The sequence below is a fragment of the Dama dama genome, chromosome 21 (assembly GCF_033118175.1).
Source record: "Dama dama isolate Ldn47 chromosome 21, ASM3311817v1, whole genome shotgun sequence".
NCBI classification, from domain to species: Eukaryota; Metazoa; Chordata; class Mammalia; order Artiodactyla; family Cervidae; genus Dama; species Dama dama.
In genome coordinates, this window is record NC_083701.1 from 15,707,128 (window position 1) to 15,730,687 (window position 23,560).

The following is a 23,560-nucleotide window of genomic DNA, read 5'->3' on the forward strand; positions in this document are numbered from 1 at the left end:
TAGTATACACTCCAGTGTACAGTCCAATATAGTCATATACATTCAGTATACAGCCCAGTATTCACTCATGTACATCCAGTGTACAGCACAGTGTATGGTCTAGTATACACCCCAGTGTACAGTCTAGTATACACTCCAGGGTACAGTCCAATATACAGTCATATACATTCAGTATACAGCCCAGTATACACTCATGTACATCCAGTGTACAGCCCAGTGTATGGTCTAGTATACACTCCAGTGTACAGTCTAGTATACACTCCAGGGTACAGTCCAATATACAGTCATTCAGTGTACAGCCCAGTATACACTCATGTACATCCAGTGTACAGCCCAGTGTATGGTCTAGTATACACCCCAGTGTACAGTCTAGTATATACTCCAGGGTACAGTCCAGTACACACTCGTACACAGCCAGTGTACAGGCCAATACAACCCAGTGTACGTCATGTTGAGTCCACTATACACTCACGTATGTCCAGTGTACCACACCATGTACAGTCCAGTGTACAGTCTAGTAGACACTCCAGTGTACAGCCCTGTTCACTGTTCCTTGAATAAGCATAGCCTGGCTTATTAATGTTACACAGTAGAATTAATATAAAGCCCTTGATTCCCTTTTATATGAATGTGACATTTTCCAGGACCTCAGAAAAGAACCTTATCCAATTGGATAAGTGAGGGGAGATAGAGGGATACATGAGGAAAATAAGGTCCAGATATATTGAGGCAACTTCCCCAATGTCAAGAGCTATTTAACAGAAAAGGCTTCCCTCTGCATTTTTCCATCCCACTTTGGTTTTCTTTTTCATGAAGTTATATAAAGAAGCCCACAGCAACAGACAAAAAGAAGAGGACTTCCCTGGTGGTTCAGTGGTTAAGACTCTGTGTTTCCAATGGAGGGGGCTTGGGTTGGATCCCTGGTCGGGGAATTAAGATACCACATGCCTCAGGGTGTGGCCAAAAAAAAACAAAAAGACATGAGTTCATTCTTCATTTTATTTGCATGTCCCACAGTGACTCATCCCAAATACTGAATTCAAAAGACAAATTGCAGCTCCTCAATGTTAGCACTAATTTATGGTAACAATCATTTCTTTTAAATATCTATCTTATTTTACCCTTCATTTGAAATTGCAAACTAAAGTATATATTTACATGTATGTTTATATACAAAATAACTTCAAAAACAAATTAATCCCAATCTTGGTCCAAGAATTCCCACTTCAGAAGCGGGAGGAGTACTGTGCTATATACACTGTCTTCCAAGTCACTGCAGACTTGGCAAGTTCCCAGTATTCATTCACAAATGGTTCCCCTTTAAGCTTAATGAACCAAGTACTTCATTTCTGAGTAAATCAGAGGAAATATTACAGAACACGCTCTGTACAATACAGCACCGCTACTGAAAATGGCTCGGGGTTTTGTAATCCAAGGTTCCGATTTAAAGCAAAAATAGGTGGCATAGACTGCGACGCCAAAGAAGTGTCCGATTAAAACCAGAGGATTGGGAGATAATCTGTAATGGGAAAAAATACATATAATTAAGACCCCAAAATGAAAACGGACTCATAAAGAGATTCCAATTGTGTACCATCTATAAAGGTAAATAGACACTCAACATTTTAGGGGACTTTACAAGCTTGTATCTGCTGGTCAAGGGACAAATTAAAACTTTTTTTTTACAAGAAACTGCTTAGACTTTACTCCTGTCAGAGAAGCCAGTAACTTATCTTAGTTTATATGAATTGGGCGTCCTGAGCTGTTTTCTTTCATTATCTTGAGATCTCAGCCTAAAGTAGCCTGGCCTATGGAATCTCCGTTTTTCAAAAGGTAACAGTGTTGACACTCAGAAAGTGGACAAAGGAGAAAAGCCTTAAGGAATTTCACTTTGCAGACTTTCCAAGAATAATTCTACATATGTCTGCACCGTCAGAACTGAGTTTCATGAGTCCCACACTTCAGTGGAATTCAATGTTAAATATAAACTTCTCTATTATTCATGGTCCCCATAGATCAGGTCAGGGCCATAAACCCACAGGCAAAAAAACAAGCTGCTCTTTTAATCAAGGGTTTTAGCCTCACCTACTCACCAACTCAGGATCAACACTGTTGCCCAGAACTAAAACGCAGGATTGAATACTGCCTTTTTTCATTTCTCTGGGAACATTTTGATTGGGATACTAATCAATAATAAAATGAAGACATACAGCAGGTAGAGGGATTAGCAGTGATTCATAAATCAAACTTCCCAGGTGGCACTAGTGGTAAAGAACCTGCCTGCCAATGCAGGAGGTTCAATCCCTGCGTCGGGAAGATCCCCTGGAGAAGGAAATGGCAACCCACTCCAGTATTCTTGCCTGGAGACTCCCCATGGACAGAGGTGCCTGGTGGGCTACAGTCCCTGGGGTTGCAAGGAGTGGGACACGACTGAGTGACTAAGCAAGCGCAGCATAAACCACAGTCCTAAGAAAATCTGGAGTATCTGTTTCCTCTGTGTCGTCAGAACAACTTACACGGAAAGCAGCCCAACCGGACCTGCAACACATTTTCCACCAAGTTTGAAATAAAAAAAACAGGCTTTTCTCAGTTGATGTAGGGAATCTAAAATAAAAGTTTAAAATTACTCTCAATCAAAATACTCATACATTTACGTGGGGTGCTAATGATATGTCAGAAAAAAATGAATATGTAACATTTATTACACCTTTATAGATTAATTTCTTAAAAATCTAGTGTTAGCATTTTAGCCACCCAAGATTTCTTTTCAATTTCATAATGAAGACTACATAGTAATTCACAAATGAATAAACTTTTTTCTGCTAGTAAATAATTACTAAACATGTAGGCCTTGGAAATTACGAGTTATTTAAAAGCTATCTCCTTGATTGTGTTGTAAATTCATTAAGTGATGTCAAATATTTTGTACATTCTTTTCTTACAAAAACACAATTCTAGAAACCAGAATGATAGTCTCTAAGATGCCCAGTGTGTATATCTGAGCAGTAAATTATGAAGTGAATAAAAATGTCATATCTGTACAGTTTTATTTTTCAAAATAATTCATTAAACCCTCACAACATAGTATAATCAATAACCTTTTTTTAATAGTATAGAATTAATGTTCTTCAAGTATACCTCGATTATTCTTTACAACAGGTAAAAAAGATTACAACAGGTAAACTTTTACTCCAATAAAGCCCATTCCTCCTTCAGTATCTCATAGCTCTGTTGTTTTGTGGGTGGATTCAAACTCTAAGAAACTCAAGAGCTGAGAAAAGCTCAGAAAGAAGAGCTTAGAAAAACTCCAAATTTAGTTCTCTTCTTGCCCAACCAGTCACTGTAACTTCCATGATAAACTAGCAAGAGAGATTTGCTTGGCAAATCACAACACGTTGTCTTTTCCTTTAGCAAGAACGACGGTTAGAGGGGCTGCACGAAGCATTTGTACTGTGTCATCCTTGGTAATCAGATCACCAAAGCAAGGATCACTAGCGCCCCAGCCAGGTCACAGAAATAGCTTTCTTGTATTATAAATACCTGAGGTAATGGGATTAGAGTTATGTTATTTAAAAAAAACAACAACTTTTTATTTTGTATTGGGAGTTACATTTATTCTTGAACACCTAAAGGTCTCGTTTCACTAACCCACCGCTCACTAACGTGTATGTGTACATGGCCACGGCTGGGAAGTGGCACAGGTGACTTTTCCTCCATCTCTAGCCCTGTTTCTGCTAAGTCATGTTTTCCTTCATGTGAGACTGACCATCACCCTCTACCATACGGAAACAAAAACAGAAGCCTTATAGTAGTAAAGTGGGAATACTTCACGTGAGTAAAAGGTGGATACTTTCTGCTTGTGCATTTTAATAGGAGACAAAAACCTAGGTTTGATACTAAGCTCATTTTCATTTTACAAAATACTGTTTCGAAAAGAAATTGAACTACTGTCTGGGAAGAAAAAGGATTAACACTACCTTGCCCTTTAATTCAGTCAGAAAGGTCTTCCATCACAATCTTAGGCATTTGGGGAACATGTGATGTGATGTGGACCAGAGGAATGAACAATGACACATGACTGAGGTACTATTACTAAGGTTGTCTAAGGAGGCAATGGCTTCCCACACACAGTGGTGGATACATGATGATTAGTCAAAATTGTGCTCAAGGATGGAGTTAAAAAGGACTTAACGACTTGGAAGTTGGCAAACTCAGGAAACATTTCTATTTCTGGCCTAATCACTAACTTTTTGTAATTCAGTTCCCTTTCTCTGCTAAAAATCTATAATTCAGTAACAGTCATTCAAAAATAGCTGCACTTACCATCTGTAGCAGAAAATAATTCATAAAGAGCCTGAGCAAGAACATTCACAACAAAGGAATGAGACTTTTTTCTTGTCCAATAAAATGATTGTTTGGCCTAAAAAAGAGAAAGATCACCTATTATATGGTAAGGGTTTTAAAAAAAAAAAAAGCACAAACTAATGTTTATAATCCCTTAAACTGATACCCTGAGGACTATCTACTAGAAATTATGTCTTGTTCAACATTTACACTCCCATCAAAAAAATAAAAATCTCCAGAGGAACAAGTTACATCTCTGAGGCTAAGTGGCCCATGTAATCTCCAAACCAGAAATTCTAGAAGATTCACAGGTTGCAAGTCATGTTCTCAATCCTGAACAAGACTGTTTAAGAATCACTACTAAGGACCATGCTCCCAGGTACAGATCTCTGCAAAGTCCCATTCATCTTAGGCCCCAGAAAGAAATCTATGTTGAGACATTTTTGTCAAAGAATATCTTACCTGGAAAACAGCTGCATCATCATAAAGGTCAGGGATACCCTTCAGCAATTTTCTCCACAGTTTTATATCATTAAACACAACAGTCATTCCTCCACCAGTAAGAGGATGCCTCATATTGTATGCATCTCCCAAAAGAAGAACACCTGTAAAAAGAGAACTTAGATCATGACATCATCCTGGAGCATCCATTAAGATCCAAAGAAAACAAAAAACAACACCCCCCCCTCCAAAAAAAAAAACCCTATTAATAATTTATGAATGTCAGCTAGTAAATTAGAATGTGAAAATACTAAATACTAAACCAATTAAAATACTAATACTAAACCACAATTAAAATTTACTCAGGCAAAAATTCAAGAGTTGATTCAATTACTATTTGTTAGGTAACATATGTGCCAGATGCTAGGGATACAGTGAGAACAGGAACGTGATCCCTGCCCTCAAAAAACTCACATGTGAAGCTAAGGTTCAGTCAGACAATGTCAAAATATGTGTAAGGCCTCTTTCATGAAAAAAACAAAAAAAGCAATGTACAGGCATCCATGTGTAAAAAGCAAGTCTTTTACAAGGGAAAAAAATCAAGAATTCGTTGACATTTCACAGTAATACTTGCTGCCCGCATATTAAAGAGATCTATATGGTTCTAAGGGAATATGCAGATATTCCAAACACATAAGAAGTTAATTTAGAAGAATAAACCTTGATTGAAGCTTAGCTGAAAACCATCCCCTTGCATCAAAACCACAGAAGCAGTAAGCTCTGCAATCTGACTCAAGGTACAGCTCCTCCTGATTATAGTCCTGACTCTAAGATTCCCACCCACTGTCAGCCTGGCTCATGACCCGTGACTCAGAGGGACAGTTAAACAAAGCATGTATTTAATTTTCTCTCTGAGAGAAATAAAACAATCATAGTAAAAGTGGTAAGGTGGCAGAATTATGGATAATTTTTTCCTGTAATGTCACAATATACTATCTAATTATAGAATACACACATATTAATTTATGAAAAAGTAGTTTCTAAATTTTCACCCAAGTTTTTTTATGCATTAGTCTAATACCTTCACTAGAAACCACTAGCTATAACCAGCTTTTATTCCTCCTCCTCCACAGAACATTCCCAATTCCAACTGGGATATGTTCCCAAAGCATGCTCTTTGTATTAGTTCGGCACTGGCTTTCATTCTGCTTTGCATTATAGTTTATTTCTATGACTGGCAATTTATGATACATGTTTCTCCATAGCAAACAACAGCTGTTTATGTTTGGGAACCACAGTATATCGAAAGCTCTCATTCACACCTCTCCTCCAGGCTCCACACTCCTGTTTTCAGTGGGCCTCCACTTGGCCACTCAAATAAGCTCACAGCCGTCACATCACTGTGTACAAAAATGAACTCATTATCTCCCCACACTTCCCTAAGTCCAATGTCAGCAAATAGCTGGCAAAATACCTAAGCCTGAAACCTGGAATCCATCAAGAGACCTCGCTCTCCCTTATTACCATTAATCACTGAGTTTCATGCATGCTACATCCTAGATGTTACCGAAATCATTTCTCTACCTTCCACTTTTATTGTTACTTTACACCTTCTAGGGTGGCTATGGGAAAAAGACAGATACGAATAAATGTTGTCGAGGATGTGGAGAAATTGGAACCCTCGTATATTGTTAATGGAAATGGAGGATGATCAACCACTTTGGAAAACAGTTTGGCAGTTGCTCAAAGCATTAGAGAGAGTTAGGACCTGGCAATTCTATTCCTAGGAATATAACCAAGAAAAATGAAAATAAATGTCCACACAATAACTCATACACAGGTATGAACCAAAAGTGGAAACAATCCAAATGTCTATCAGTTGATGAATAGATAGTCAAGATGTAACATATCCACGAACGGAGTAGTATTTGGCCATTAAACCAAATGAAAGACTGATACTTGTTCCAACACGGATGAACCTCCAAGAAGCCAGTTACACAGGATGCCACTGTATGATTACATTTATAGGGCATGTCCAGAACAGGCAAATCTATAGACAGAAAGTAAATTAATGGTGGTTTGGGAGGATGTGAGCAGCGGCTACTAATGGTTACATGGTTTCATTCCAGCATGATTAAAAACATTCTAAAATTGACTGTGGTGATGGCTCCATAGACCTATGAATACACTAAAAACCAACAAACTGTACACTTTAAATGAGTGAACTATGTGATCTGTGAATTATCTCTCAATAAAGATATAAACATAAAAAGAACTTTTCAATGACTTTGCACTGTCTATAGGATTAAAACTGCATATCTTAACTTTCTACCACTCTGCCACCTCTCCTATGCTCCAGGGGTCTAGGGAGCTACTTAAGTGCCACCATTTCTCAGCCATGCTGGCTTCTGCAGTAGGCTTCTGCCTACTCAGAAGTCCCTCATCTCACTGTCCAGCTGTGTCTCCAGAGCAACGTCTTCCCTAATTACCCTTCCCAATCCACAGGCTCGCTCCCTGCCTTGTACGTCCCACTCCTTCACAGTGAATCTGGGGTACCAAGAGTGGGCTTTCATAACAGCATTTATCAGCAGTGTTCTGAAATTATTTACATCTTTCACTGGAAAACTGCCTTCTCTAGATTAAGGACTGTACTTAATTTTTATTTTCATTAACTCGAACAGTGACCTATGTATACTCAATACTAAATAATAAATATCATAAAACTAATTTTGGTATGCACTAATTACAATAATCTATTTTCTGTACCACATACATGTCATTTGGAATACTGAATTATAATATTTTGAATATCTTTTATAAAGTTGGTCCAAGAAGATAATACCTCGTTTGTTTACTGGTGAAGAAGGGAGGAAGCTTGCTGGCATTGATCTCAAACGCGAATTCTGAGAGGCTTCTAGGAATGGTCCTTTCAGGTGATCTGCAATAAAGCCCGCCCCACCAAATAAATGGTTTATAACATTCCAATTGCAAATTATCATATATTCTTATCACGTATACACAAATACATACTACACATCTGTGATGGTTGTTACAAATATCCCTTGTGATAAATCAAGAACTAATTAATAACAAACTGTTTGTTAAGCACACAGTTGTTCCTGCTAAGGGATGGCTAAGGAATCTAAGCAAAAATCAATATAGATAGATACAGAGTTGTATGAACAAAAACCTAGAGGAAGAGTGAAGCAAATCCAGATGAGATGATAAGGAGAAAAACCATCCACCTTTCTTCCAAATGATTACCAACAGGTATATATTTAACACCTATTTTATTGTCACCACCATATTCTATAAGAACAGATGAAATATACCACCAATTCACAAACAACAGGAGGGTATGTGTACAGTTAAAAAAAAAAAAAAGGGTAAGATGTAGAGAGAACTATCTCTCTGAGGAGCTTTTAGTTTCTTCATCTAGAATGAAACAGATTAGTTCATCTCTGCGATACATCCCAGGAAAGTACCAAAGTTTTGTGCTTCCACTTTATAGAAAATGAACTTGCTTTTCATACAATTCCCATTGTAATCTGGGAATACAAGAGCTGAATGACTGTGTTGAAACTATTCCCTTCCTCCAATGAATAGAATTTCCATAACCTAACTAATATGAACATAAACCTACAAATGTTTCTCTCCCTGATCACAAGGCAGTCTTCTCCAGCTATGCTTTGGACTGGGGGGGAAAAAAATCTACAGTAAAAGAAAAAAATGCTAAAAATACATTATTAATTATCCTCTTCCTAATACACATTCTTTCCATCTGAAAGCTTCAAAATGGCTTAACTGAGTGAAAATGTATTGAAGTGCTGAAAATGCCATTATTAAAAATCTAAATTGGTCCATGTGTACCTTAATTTCTATTGATATTCTGTTAGTAAACTGCTTTTGCTTAGCTTAAAAAATAATGTTCCTTAGTTTAAAAACTAACTTGAAAAATCAGAATATTTAAACAAATGTACTCACATCCAGGATAATCTGCTATTACTATAATCATAATTGGCAAGCAGAGTTTTCCTTTCAATTATTCTTAATAATTTTTTTTACATGTCTTTCTTACATCTTCCCATTCTCAAAAAATAATTTTAATGAGTGTTTAACAAAGATGTCTGAAATCTCATGAAGCCTTTCTGTACTCAACTCAAAACTAAAAGATCTTTAAGAACCCTTAGAGCCCTTGTGTTCCCAGGGCAGGGACATATGAGCACACAGACCTGCTTTCGACCTTGGCTCTGCCCCTTACTAAAGGTTTATGTTTGGAGAAGCTAATTAACTTCTCTGAATCTTAGTCTCCTCATCTGCTAAATGGGGATCATGATAATGCCTACCTCAGGTGGTTGTGTAGATTAAATTATGTTTGTAAAACACCTCTTACATAGTAGACAATCAATAGATGGCAGCTATCATTTCTACAAAAACCAAGCACAAAAAGTAATTGTGTATAAGAGATATTTCAAGAATTCAGCTATCTAGACTACTATCCAGACTACCTTAAAAAATACCATATATGCCACTATTAATGATTACTCACAAAACTACACTTTTATTATTACAATGAAAAAATACATTGAAACTATTTTCTTTACTTGTGGAGATTTTTTTATGTGCTAGTTTAAATAGTTTATTCAGCTCCACTGTATCTGACTAATTAGATGAAATTTTTCAGCTGCCATTATCATCTTTCAGCCTCGTTTAGACAAAGCTTTAGTGAGAATTGGAGATGGAGAGTCTTTTGTGAGACTTACTTACAAACTAGATTACAATGGCAGTGAGATAATTACTTCTTACCAGGTAACTGTGGGTAGATATTTTCAGTCATGTATTCTCTCAAATTCCTTGGCATGTCTCCTCGGATGTCCACAAGTACTCGAGTTTCGTTAGGTGAAATTTGGTAGATGAGAACTGGACTTGGGTTAGCTAAAATAAGTTCGGCATGATTTGCTTTAAACTGCGGTGCATTCTAGGAAAATAAATAAATAAAATATTTTTAATAAGTTGCAAATTTCAAGTTACTTTTATCTTCTACAATTGCATTTCTACAATACCTCCATAAGGAAGCCAACAAAATGTGAAGAAATGGAAACTTTATTGGAGATCAGGTTTTTCCTGAACTTGGAGAAAAGTCCATCTGCAACGATAGTCAATGGAGCATGGAGTTCCTACAACAAAAACAAAGAACACTCAGCTAAATGGTGAGAAATACACAGTGAAAAGACTGTTCTTTTAAAGTGTACATAAACAAATTTAAACACATCATGGGACATTATAGAGTACCCGGAGATAATGCTATTGAAGGAGCTCTCATGTAGGCTGAGGTTAATGAATGACCCATCTTTAGAGACTCTTCCCCTTGAGATCACCTTCCACCAAAGTCCTACCATTCCAAACCACCTGGGATTAAGTCACTTCGATGGACACTGGGGGAAACTATGACAAGCAAGCAGAGCCCACAGAAAACTGAACCACATTACAAATCCCAAGGACTAGCCACATTCTTTTATTCTAGAATTTTTTAACCCCACATAGTGCTTTCAATCAATGGCTATGGCTCCGAAGACTTTTTGTACACATGGATGTATATACTTATATTACCTTGTAATTGCCCCCATTAGAGTGTAATTCCTAGGAGGTAATTACCCTATGAAAGAATCAACAGATAGGTTTTTTACTTTCTCCTCTGTTCTAAACCAACACAAGCAAATACTGGAAACTATTTTATTCAGCTATTTCCCCAGAGAGTCTCTTAGTTTTTGCCTTTCTTATTTCAACAATAGTTTATTTTATTCTCATTATTTCTTTCACGCTGAATCCTTCCTTTTTGCATCTTCCAGTTCCCTCTCCGCTAGGGTACAATTCTCACTTCAGTTTTTAACACAGCTAACATCACGGAGTTTGTTTCCAGAGTTATTTGAACAGCATTCTGCATTGCCCCAAAGAACAATGTGTTGCTATCTAGCATAGAGAGTTTGGAGAGCTCTCAGTCCATTTGATGAATAATAAACTTGTGGGCCTACTTCTCTTGAAGGAGTAGGAGAAAAAGAAAATAAAAATCTCTCAGGAAAAGTGAATATCTGCTACATCTCACCTTGATGTCTCCAGTCTCTTTATCCTTGTACTGAACTCCCATCACAGCATCATCTTCTTCTAGTAACTGCAGCACAGTGCCCTCGATAAACTTTGCACTAAAAGATAAATAAACAAATTCTCTGGTAGCACAACTGAAAAATTTAAACATGGAATGAAAAATTCCTTTTTCCTATCTCCAGTGTACCCTAAACTGGACATACATGTACATAGAAAAAGGGCTGGAATGACGAAAAGCAAAAACATCAATGGGTTTTAAAACTAGGTGGGGTTATAATTTTCTAATTTTTTAAGATGGAATGTATGTAACTAATGTAATGACTTTTCAGAAAAGCATTTTTAAAAAGTAACATGAGGTTTTATCTCAATTCATTAAAAAATAAAATACACGCAGAAAAATTTTACATACAAAAGTTTTGTTGTGTTGATGAATACACACAGAATTGGAATTTATTCAAATTTTTCTGAGTAGTTACTTCTAGTTAGAAGGATCATAGATAATTTTTACAATCTCCTCTATATTTTTAAGTATTTCTCTATTTTTCTAAAATGAATATATTCTACTTTCATAGATATCAAATTCTTCAAGTTCTAAGAATAATCAATTCATTTCTCCTTTTGCTTTGTCAACATTTAAGCCAACATTAAGGATTTAAGCCTTTATCAGGGCTTCCCCAATAGTTCAGTTGGTAAAGAATCTGCCTGCAATGCAGGAGACCCCAGTTCAATTCCTGGGTCAGGAAGATCTGCTGGAGAAGGGATAGGCTACCCACTCCAGTATTCTTGGGCTTCCCTGTGGCTCAGCTGGTAAAGAATCCACCTGCAATCCAGGAGACCTGGGTTCGATCCCTGGGTTGGGAAGAGCCCCTGGAGAATGGAAAGGCTACCCACTTCAGTATTCTGGCCTGGAGAATTCCATGGACTATACAGTCCATGAGGTCACAAAAAGTCGGACACGACTGAGCGACTTGTATTTTCACTTTCAAGCCTTTGTCGATGACATGAGGATTCTCATGTTTAAACCTTAAATCACAATTATAGTGTACAAGGCTAGAAGTAAATATACGTTAATAATTAAAAGAAGAAGCCCTTTAAAACTGTCAATCACTATACTGTACATCTGTAACTTACATACTATTGTATATCAATTATAACTCAAAAAAAGAGAGAAAGGGACACCCAGCCAGTCCTGTCAGTCCAGGTCCTTAGTATGAATGCAACAGGGATTTTCTCTTTTAACTCCTCTGTCCTGACTTTTAATAAAAAGCACCATAACCACAAACTCCAACTCCCAAATGGGTACATATGAACTTAAACCTTAATTACAATGACTACATCCCCTCAATTTGAACCACATAAAAATCACACATTGAGTCGTAGGAAAGTTCTCAATAGTTCTAATCATTCAAATGATTTATATGATATTCTTAACACAGGCTGAAGAATTAACATTCTTCTAACTTACGGTTTATTATGAAACCGTATGAAACTTATGAAAATGTATAAAACAGTATTTAACAGTATAACAGTTTAACATCAGGTTTTGGAAGCTGAGCCTTACTTGGGCTCTGCCATAGCTGCCTTCCGGAGACGCATGATGAATCTTCCATGATGGAAAGCTCTTCCACTCCGCACATGATTGTTCTCTGACAGGGGGAAAGGAATCTGAACCTCTGTTTTGCTTTCCTGATCATGAATTATGTAGCCATTTACAACTTGGGCATCAATACCTTCCACTGTATCTGCAAAACAACACAGTTTAAAAAAAAAGTCAGTTTTTTGTAATATGCCCAGAGTTACACTAATCACCAAGAGGACACGGATGTGGAAAATGAGTTTCTGCGTTCATAAAGTTACAACACCATTTGGAGGACTGGACGTTAACAGAACTATTTCAGAAACCTTAATGCTTCTGGAAGACAAGTCTTAGCAAATTTGTGATATCATAAAAGGTAAATATTTACATATAAAATTTATTCATTAAAATTCATAGGAAAAATATTCAGACTCTAATAATAACAGGGAAAATGTACACAGATGATTCATACTACAAAGAAACATTGAATATGTCAGGAAAACAATGTTCAAAACTTGATTTAAAAAAAAAAAATCAATGAAATAAAACTGAAACAAGAAGACACCAAATCTATCAAAGTTGCTGGTGAAATAATGATAAAATGGATAAATTGTATATATTACTGGTCATATCATAAACTAATAACATTTTAGAAAATAAGCATGGCAACAACTATCAAGAACCAAGAAGAAGTTAGCACCCTTTAATGTAATATTAGTCTTATAATCCATCTAGGGTACATTATAAAGTATTAACTGAAAAATACTATGAATAGGCTTAAAGTTATTTTAAAGAATGGATAATGGTATTAGAAATGTTGCTGTGAGCAAGCTGACTTTAGCATATATTTTAAAAGTCACATGCTATAAATATATTCAAATACATTAAAATACAATATTGAGGATTAAGTCTATTAAAATGATTTCATTTCTGATGAAAAGGAAAACTTTATAATAAAACAATTTTACCACACATCTATGCTAAGATCAAAATAAATCATTTTTTTTCTGATATGCTTTTTAATTACACTTTAAAGTCTAGTCAGGGACAAGCTGGATGAATACTTGTCAAACATCCCACCTAGGATCCAAGTAAGTTAGTTTTTTGGTTTGGCTTCTAAATTATTCCAGCTAAAATTCAGTCAGAGAAAAGCACACAGGTATCACAGAAGCTGCCAATTAGCAGTGTATTCAATTTGGATCTCGGCAAACTGCCAATCTTTACCGGCCTACCTGTTTGAAACCCATCTAGTATTTCCACTTTTGTTTTGTCCAGCTACTGAAATAAGCTTATTTTTCTTAACTCATATTATGGAAGAACTTCTAAGTGCTAAATCTGGCCAATTTAGAACACACCAGAACATGTGAAAAGTAGACAGTAGTGGCACAGTAAAATTTTCCTTGGGTAAGTTATCTTAAGTATATAAATAAGGTCTAATTTAAGATTTGAAAGATCTGCCTCTCACAATTTGACTGGTGAAATCAAATATGATAAACTTTGGCACTTTCACTTTCTTAACCAGGCAGGCAGGAAAATGGCATCCTCATCAAATTCACGCCTGACGATCAATGATAAAGCCGACAAAATCCACCTCAGGGTACTGTCCCACCTGTCTCTGGTGACCCTCTCATGGAGGGTGGTGGTTAGAGAACATAAAAGGACAGAGGCAGGGGGCCTCCCTTCTTTACAATCCATCCTATCCGCTGGGGCCCGGGGCCCTGCTGTCTCTTGCTTTTCCTCTCTATCTGCCCCTTCTCAGTCTCAGTCCTCTTACTCGGCTCCTGCTCTCACCGACCACTCTACCTTAGAGTACCCCAGGAGTCGTCCTGGGCCTCTTCTTGGCAACGCCATCTAGCCTTCTTTAAATACCACGACTCCTCTCTTCCTCACACCCCTCACATCTCATCCAGCAGCAGCAGGTCCTACTGACTCTTCCTTCCAAATATAGTCCCAGAATGTGACCACATCCCCCACCACTACGGCCATGACCCTGGTCCAAGCCATCAGCTCTCACTGTTTCCACAATAACTTCCTAACAGGTCTCCCTGCTGCTGACTTGCCACTTCATGATCTAGTCTTTCTTCTACACACTAACAAGAATACATTAAAACAAGATTTCTAATCATACTTCTAAGACGTGAAATCTAGTAACTTCCTCTTCTTAAAATTCTCCAATGGCTTCCCTTTGGAATAAAAGTCTAATCCATATAGTGGGCCAGCAAAGAATCCAGTCTCCATTCTCCTTAACTCCAACTCAAACCACTCAATTCAACACAATTCTCCTTTCCTGCTCTTCAAAGAAGCCACAGGCTCACTCCTCCCCATCAGGCTTCACCCCGTGATGCTCTCTCTACCTGGAAAGAGCTTCTCTTCCTCCAGACAGTCCTAGGGCTCTCCTACCCCTTCCCTTCAGTCCTTTCCTCAAGCATCACTGTCTCAGTAAGGCTTTCCCTTCCCCCGCCCACTGCATCATTTAGAAGTACACTCCTTATCTCTCTTTTCTGACTCTTCTCTGAAGCACTTATAACCATAATATATACTATAAATTTTATTTATTCATCTTTTATCACCATCTTCTACAGGAGCACCTAGAATGTATGCTCTGTGAGGGCTGGAATCTGTTTTGTTCACTACTGTAGCCTCAGCACCCAGAAGAGTACTTACAATATAGCTGATACTTAATAAATACGTTAAATAAAAGAATGAATGTTACCCGTTTAGTCACCTCCCTCCCAACCTGATCTTCTCTGTTACCCCACAAACATGTTCTATCTAGTATCAAAACACCCCTCCTGTATCCTCACATCTACATGTCACCTCTGCCCTGTTTCTGTTTTCTGTTAGAGAAAAACTCCTTGAGAGTAGTTTTCTAGCCTCAAATTTTTTCATCTCCCATTCACTTCAGTCCAGGTTTCGTCTACACAACTCCACCAAAACACCTTGTCAGTCCCACAGCAACCTCCAAATGGCCGAATCCCATCGCACTTCCTACGCACTGTTCTGACCTGACCCTTCATTAGCAAACCATGACATGGCTCCTTTCCTTTCTTGATATGTACCCATCCCCTCCTGCGAGAAACACTTTCCTCTGTTGGATTAAGGACACCAAACTCTCCCGGCTCTTTCCTGTCATTCTGCAGGCTCCTTCTCCATCCTCCAGCAAGCTTCTCTTCTTCCACCCAATTTCTAAATGTCAGTTTCCCAGGACTTGATCTATTCTGTCTTCTCTTTTTTTCCTGCACACTCTCAGCTGGTCTCCATCACTGCTGTGGCTTTTAAGTACTACAAACATGCTGACCTCTCTGAAATACCTACACCAGCCAGCTCAAAGCACTCATTCCTCTGCACTTGAGATTCATATTCTCAACTAAACAGTCCGCATGTCTATCTCCATGGGTCCCCCGACTTCCTCCCAGTGCTGGTCCCTCTCTAGGTTTTCTTACACAGCATCTTCCAGCTGGTCAAATCAAAATGCTAAGAATCACTTTTTAATACCCTGTCTTCTCATACCTCACACCAATCCTTTACTAAGTCAAGCCATTCCTGTCTTTTATTTGGTCATGAACCTGTCCACTTCTCTTTACATCCTCTGCTAACGTGCTAGTCCAAACCACCATCATATGCCATTTGGACTTGGCGATGAGCTCCCACTAGACTCCTTGCACTGACTCTTGCCACCCCACCACCACAGTCTTGTAGTCTATTCACCACACAACATCCACATATTCTTTCAAAATAGCAGCCTAGAAAAGTGCACACTCTTCTTAGCTGGTCTCCATTACTGCTGTGGCTTATAAGTACTTTTAAGTGCAGGATGTGATTCAATGGTAAACTGTGAAATGAAATTTCAAGCTGCAAATTGTAGACTTGGGTAAAATCATGAGAGTATTTAAAAAGCAAAATAAATCTCAGTCAGATTTAGGAATGTATGTAGGTACTGAGCGGCTTCTCAGGTGGCTCAGTGGGTAAAGAATCCGCCTGTGATGCAGGAGACGTGGGTTCAATCCCTGGGTCAGGAATATCCCTTGGAAGAGGAAATGGCAACCCACTCTAGTATTCTTGCCTGGAGAATCCCATAAACAGACGAGTCTGGCGGGCTACATTCCACAGTGTCGCAAAGAGTTGGACACGTCTGAGCATGCACACACATAGGTACTGAGTCAGGATATAAGAAGTGTTCGTCATTGTGAAGAGCTCTCAGAGGTCTGAAGCCTTTGGAGGCATAAACAGGATCCTGTCATACTCCTGTTCCACTGCCTTCAAAGTCCTACAGGACTAGCAGCTGCCTAACTCTTCAATCTCAATCTCAAGTCCTGCTCCTTTCCCCATTACCCAATACTTTCTGACTACACTGGTCTCCCCTTCAGTACACTGAATAAAACAGCAAACATTTACATAGTGCTTAATACATACCAGGAATTGTTCTGACTGCTTTATCTTTATGCTTTAATTCAATTAATTCTCTTAATAACCTATGAGTCAAGGACTCTAAATGTGCCTCTTTTACAGATGAGTAAACTAATAGAGATTTCCCTGGTAGCTCAGAGGTAAAGAATCTACCTGCCAAAGTAGGAGACCCATGTTCAGTCCCTGAGTCAGGAAGATCCCCTAGAGGAGGAAATGGCAACTCACTCTAGTATTCTCACCTGGAAAATCCCATGGACAGTGGAGCCTGGCGGGCTACAGTCCATGGAGTCACAAAGAGTCAGATTTAAAGATAAACAATAGCAACAAACTTAACACACAGGTGGTTAAGTAACTTAGCCAAGATCACACAGCTTTTTAAGCACCTAAGCTGTATTCAGAGTCAGGCAATCTAGTGCCAGAATCAATGCTGGTAATTACTACAACATCATGCCCACCCTAAATACCAAGCAAGCTCTCTCTCAATTCCCGGACCTATTTTGCACTCTGAACCCCAAGACTGGATCGCTGATCTGTCTTATTCGCCAGTTTATCCTTGGCACCCAGTATAGCACCTCATACAAAGCAAACAGCAAAACTATTTCCTAAATGAAGAGTATTTTAAAAGCACTGGATTAATGATCCTTAAATAAAAGGTTCTGAAACAGGTACATCACATGCACTCTACAAATGACAGTTCACTTCACCTTTCACTAAATTTCATTCCTCATTCCAAGTTGAAGTTTTCCAGTCTTCAACTTTGACCATTACAATTTCTTAGCCACTTTTATCTCACAAAGGCTACTTCATGTTTCCTCATGCTTATCTTCTCCTTTGCTTTCATTTTCATGAAAATTTGTTGATAAATCTGTAACCTTTATACATGAAAATAAAATGGAATACCCTTTTACCAGTCATAGCAAAGACTGCTTGCTTATACCACATTAACTCCTAAAAATCACGAGGAACCTACCTTCAAGACCAAGGTCTTTCAAGGCATAATAACCACCTGGCTGCAGAAATTCTCCAAGGATCCGGTCAGGCTCTTTTAAATCTCTCTCAATTACTGTCACCTTTCTTCCATCTCTGGAAAGCACTGCAGCCAAAGCAGAGCCGAGGACACCAGATCCCACGATGATAACTTCTGGATCGTTTTGAGAAGAGGTCAGGGTAGAGGCAGCTGTTCCTATTAAGGTTGTTTCTGAAATACTGGTCCCTTTTTTGCACTGCTTAAAAAAAAAAATGAATTATGTAGCCACATTTGTTTTCTTTAAATCATATTACTACTATACAGGCACAGTGAACGCTTGCATCTTAGGTAAAAACTATACCCTAAATATTATCAAACCAAATGAACGGTTATGTTTTTAAATCCATATCATATATAAAAAACAATAATATCTAAATACCAATTAAACAAAAATGGATAACAATACCCCAGTAAAATGAAACTTATGTTCCATCTTCCAAATATATTTAGAAAATGCTGTCACATATTTAGAAATACACAATAGGCCAATTATAAGATAGGTTTACAAGGGACTTCTAAGTCTTACAGGGAAAATTCTATCCTAATTACTCAATTCTTCATATACATACTGAGCATCCACCAGATACAAATCATGTACAGCTTCTGATATGATTTCATGTTGCAAATTATTCAGCACCCTTTAGATATTTCCACTAGTTGTCTTCATTTTCTCCCTCTCGATTTTCATCTGAAAAATCTATCTTAATCTAAAATCACTTTTTATATAACAAAAAGACTGTCAAATTCTGGCCAGAGATCTATTAATTGAGAATACGTACAATTCCAAGAGAATAACTCATTCTGTTACTTGGAATTCAACCTGTTCGCAGTTTGAGAACTTGACATTTAAGAACATATTTACCTTCCTTTTCTTCCATCCTGATACTCTTAAGGGAACCTGGTCAAATATGTGACCCTCCAGTTTAAGAATAAGAACAAACATTAAAACTATCACTGGTTGGGCTGACAGTAAAAACCCTCCCTTTGATTATAAGATGAAAAAGGGCTGTTTTGAGAGATTTATGCCCATTGAGCATAACAGTACCTATTACAGTTTTTTTTAATGAATAATTCAGTACCATAATAAGCATTTTTTGTTGGTATATGGAGTCACAAATATGAATACATTCAGACACAGAGTTGCAAGGAGCCATCTTCCTGGGGTTCTCTGACCTTAACAACTAAGATAAGGTTAAATGTCATTTTGAAAGGGTTTTAATAAAAGACCTCAAGCAAAAAAAGTGAAAGTTACTCAGTCACATCCAACTGAACTATCAGGGGAGCCCTCAGGCAAAAAGTTCTGTTCAGTTCAGTTGCTCAGTCGTGTCCGACTCTTTGCGACCCCATGGACTGCAGCACGCCAGGCTTCCCTGTCCATCACCAACTCTTGGAGCTTACCAACTCACATCCATAGAGTCGGTGATGCCATCTAACCAACTCATCCTCCATCGTCCAAAAGGAAGAACACATTTACCTTCCTTTTCCCCCATCCCAATACTGTTACGGGAACTTGGCCAAACAAGTGGCCCTCCAGTTTAGGAATAAGAACAAACATTTTTGTCAAGCAAAAAGGAAGGAGATAAAAACCTAAAATCCTTTAGAATTTTAAATCTCTGTGATCTAATATTCATCTGGCCTCTACAATGACCTAGACCCTGTCCACTGTTTTGTTTTTTAATCATTTCTCTTAGAGAAATTAATTTTCACAACAGAACTTACTCTTTCTCTCAGTATTAATAGTCAGAACAACTGACTGTATTTAAAGCCTCTTCTGCCATTTTGGTGGCTCAGATGGTAAAGAATCTACCTGCAATGCAGAAGACCGAGGTTTGATCCCTGGCAGGAAGGTCCCCTGGAGAAGGAAATGTCAACCCACTCCAGTATTTTACCTGGAGAATTCCCTGGACAGAAGAGCCTGGCGGGCTACAGTCCACGGAGTCACAAAGAATCAGACACACCTGAGCCACTTTCACTTGTCATTTTAGCCATTGTTTATTAGCCTTTCTTCCTAAATGTTCCCTGTTACACACAAACACACATACACAATCCTGGAAAGAGAACTCTGGAGAAAGTTGCCTTTCAGAGCCTGGTTAGTACATGAAGCACTAAAGGGAACTTAATACAGTCTACCGACTCCCAGGTATTAAGGAAATAAACAGAGAGCCTGGGGTATTTGCAAAATGGAACCAATACTGACAGCTGTAATTCAACTTCCAACCGCCGAATTTCTCTTCAGTATGATGGCATTCCAGCCTCCTGGACTAGTGCTCAGTGGCCCTGAGGGACATCATCTCAGTTCACAGTAGCAAAGACTTCAAACTGAAAATTAAAGATTCCCTTACCCTCCCATTCCTCCAACCCACATCCACCCCATCAATGAATTCAGCACCATTCCGAAGGTTCCTAACAGATGGAGACTACCCCTAGACTAATACAAATAACTACTATTTACCAGACAGTTATGTACCAGGCATTTAGCAAACATTAAATCAATCAATTCACTAACTACCAGCAAGGTTAGTGCCATTTCCACCTAACAGAAGAAGTAACTGATTCTTCCAGAAAGTAAGCAACTTGCCCAAAGTCTCACAGTCAGCAGTGGTAGAGCAAAACTTCTAAACCAAGCCCCCTCTCTTCTTAAACTGTGTTGATCTCTGCTGCAGATACAGGTAAGAAGATATGGCTCTGGAACCCTGAAGGAGTGAATTACTTTGTAGGCCACACCCGCTAATGTCAAGTCACCGTCATCCCTTACTTGGCCTACTGCAAGACTCTCTCAGCCCACATCCCTGCTTCCATTCTTGTCCTCCTACAATCCATTCTCCACACAGAAACTAAAATGTTCTTTTTAAAAAGTGAAAGTCAGGGACTTTTCCTGGCATTCCAGAGGTTAAGACTTCGCCTTCCGATGCAGGGGATGTGGGTTTGATCCCTGGTCGGGGAGCTAAGATTCCATGTGCCTTGTGGCCAAAAAAACCAGAACACAATATGGAAACAATATTGTAACAAAATCCATAAAGACTTAAAAAAATAATAAATAAAAAGTAAAAATAAAATATCATTACTCACATACTTTAATCCTCCAGTGCTCTTGGGGAAAAGTATAAATACCCAAGGCCAACAGGCCCTAAATATTCTGGCCTCAACAATCTTTTCCCCGCTCATCTCTCACCATTGTCCTCCTCTGCTGTCTCTGCAGGGACCAAATATTAATTATTCACCTAACCTAGGACACTGATTTACTCAAGGCTCCACTGATGTGGGGAGACAAGGGAGTTTTGCCCAAGACTTTAAAACACTGAGCATTTTGACTCAGCCAGTTCTTCCAGCTGTTCTGTGACTTTCCCCAGGCAGCTGTCCCTTCTTATTAGCAACGAGTTTACCTGAAGCAGCTTTCTTCTTTCTTCCCAGGTTCAAACACAATCCTTACCAAAGGATTTAAATAAAACTATTTTTCCATCACAGACAGTGATTCTGTTCTACTGACTTGAACATTTCACCTTTCCTTAATCAAACCAAGTTCATTTAGCTCTAGCATCACCAACACTAAATGAAACAAAGGTTTTCCATCATTTCTAAGAGCGCCAAGGATGTAGTCAAGAGCAGTCAAGAGCGTACACAAAACAAAAAACCAAAACCATCTATGTCAGAATTCGTACAGAATATCTAACTTGCAGCCTTTCACCCTTTAAATTACCGTATTTACATCTGGGTGATCGCAGTCCTCATTTTAAATGTAAGACACTCATACATGTGCCCACTTTAAATTCAACCTACCCTCCTAGACCCCAGCTGCTCTTTATTTTCTGATCCAGCGGGGGATTTGGCCCAGAAGAAGCCAATGAAAGGCAAGGCTGACAGAATATAGGAGAAGCCCGCCAACTGGGAGCCACTCTGCCGGCGCCCGAGGAGGGCCCCGCTCCGGTAGCGATAAGACAGCACGAGCCCCAGCGACAGGAACACCAGCACGCATAGCAACAGCTCCTTGTTGGCGAGAGAGACGAAGTCTCCGCATTTCTTATAAAAATAGGTGAAAGTAGCGATGCCGAGAAAAGTCCACATGGTTAAAAGGCTTCTTCGGGGACTCCGGATCAACGTTAGATTTTTTTTTTTTTCCTGGTAGGGTTTTGGTGTTTAGATGCTCTGCCCAAAATGTGTTGCCAAAAAGGAGAGCGGGGGACCGGCTGAAGTCCAGGAAACACCGTCACGGGATTACAATTCAAATCAGAGAAATTTACAAAATCATATAAGTTAGTATAAAAGTACGTTTAGACGGGAACGTTCTCCAGGATTTAAAGAAAAGTATTTAAAAGCCTCCAAGAGCTCGCGATCAGACTCTCCCCTTTCAAGCAATCCATCTATGGGGGTTGGGGGAGTGCTGGGAGTCCTGGGAGATTAATTCCGGATAACGTATTAAATTTTGTTGTTGGCTCGTCGTGTAGTGAAATTGCTCTTCGCTCTCACTAGCAGCAGGTGTCCTTTCGGAAGAGCAACAGGGAGACAAACATCAAAGAAATATCTTCCGCTGGGGAACTGCGGCCTCACCGGGTCGGAAAGCTCGAGGGCTGAGACGGCGCGGAGACAGCTCCTTCTCTTGCCCCGGACCTCCACTCTCAGAGGGAAACGTCGGACGGGGCAGCCTTCTCCCACCAAAGATGGCCTCGGACTCGAGACTGCGGCTCCAGGACTGGGAAGCGTAGCCCCCACCTCCAAACTTCCTCCTCCCCGCGGCTCCCAAGGCACCGGTCCCCGAACCTTCACCCAGCTGAACGACACTTTCCAGGGCGCTCCCCCCTCAGAGAGCAGCTGCGGCGGCGGCTCCCGAGCGACTCATCACCAGCATCCCTCGCGGGCGGCGGCAGCCCTCCCAGTGCAGCGCTTCGGCAGTAACCAAAGTAACCGCCTGGTGCCTAGATAGCCGCCCGGCCGCGTGAGCGTAGCCGGCGTTTGGGCTCGACCCCGGCAAGGGACCAGAGGGCGGGGCTCCGCCCACCGTCACCGCCCCCTGCCGCCGCCCACCAATGAGGGCGAGCGCCGCGCTGTAGGCCGAGATGGCGCTATGCCGTGTTTGGCCAATCGCAGGCGACGCGGCTCGGGCGGTGACGCCCAGAGAGGCGCTAGGACGAGGTTGCGTGGTGTCGGGTGGGGGCGTGGGGATGGGGTCGGCCGCTGGATGGGCGGATGGGAAGGCACGGGCTGTCTCTGGAGGGAGTGGGGCTGGTGGGCGTCATGCCCTGAGTGTCACGGGCCCAGCCGCTGGGATCCTACCCAGAAAGAGGTGGAGCTGGTTCCGAGGAAACCTCGCCGGGCTTCCGCCGCCTCGGCAAGTCTCCATTCATCTGGCCGCTCTGTGGACGGGTCGCTACGTGCCGGGCCCAGGTGTCATAGAGAGGAATCAGACACAGCCTTTCTGGCATGTGCCTACCGTGTGGTAGGGGGCGGTAGAAAAAGTTACAGGTGCCTCGAGAACGTGACTTTCACAGCTGAATCTGCAAGAAGGTGTGGGCAGGCGTCTGGCAGAGGAAGAAAGGAGAGGATATGCCAGGTGTTCCCTTCCTTTACCCAAATTGTCAGGCAACTGTGCACTTTGTCACTGTACCCAGGTTGAAGATACACTTATGCACGCTGCCCTTTTATAGTCAAGATCAGAAACAGGGTGAAGG

General features: G+C 39.9%; 1 protein-coding gene across 3 annotated transcripts; it reads right to left on the reverse strand.

Moving 5' to 3' along the window:
• Positions 1 to 981: 981 nt before the first annotated feature.
• On the reverse strand, positions 982 to 22,846 carry SQLE (squalene epoxidase). Of its 3 annotated transcripts, none has more exons than XM_061123218.1 (11): positions 21,675 to 22,846; positions 17,841 to 18,096; positions 12,449 to 12,629; positions 10,889 to 10,985; positions 9,849 to 9,962; positions 9,592 to 9,763; positions 7,628 to 7,723; positions 4,807 to 4,949; positions 4,324 to 4,420; positions 2,517 to 2,604; positions 982 to 1,519 (listed from the first exon to the last, which is right to left on the reverse strand). In XM_061123218.1, the coding sequence occupies exons 1-11, from the start codon at positions 21,957 to 21,959 to the stop codon at positions 1,327 to 1,329; spliced, it is 1,722 nt and encodes a 573-aa protein (XP_060979201.1). In that variant the 5' UTR covers positions 21,960 to 22,846; the 3' UTR covers positions 982 to 1,326. The 3 variants fall into 3 exon arrangements, with proteins under 3 accessions (XP_060979201.1, XP_060979202.1, XP_060979203.1); XM_061123219.1 differs by having other exon boundaries at positions 17,841 to 18,093; positions 21,675 to 22,845; XM_061123220.1 differs by lacking the exons at positions 982 to 1,519; positions 2,517 to 2,604 and adding an exon at positions 3,031 to 3,540.
• Positions 22,847 to 23,560: the final 714 nt, after the last annotated feature.

Coding starts and splice junctions, on each gene's coding strand:
- SQLE (XM_061123218.1), bottom strand. CDS start 21,959: ATGTGGACTTTTCTCGGCATCGCTACTTTCACCTATTTTTATAAGAAA. Junction 9,764..9,848: donor TTGTTGGCTTCCTTATGGAG/GTATTGTAGAAA, acceptor TTATTTTCCTAG/AATGCACCGCAGTTTAAAGC. Junction 2,605..4,323: donor ATTATTTTCTGCTACAGATG/GTAAGTGCAGCT, acceptor CTTTTATTTTAG/ATTCCCTACATCAACTGAGA.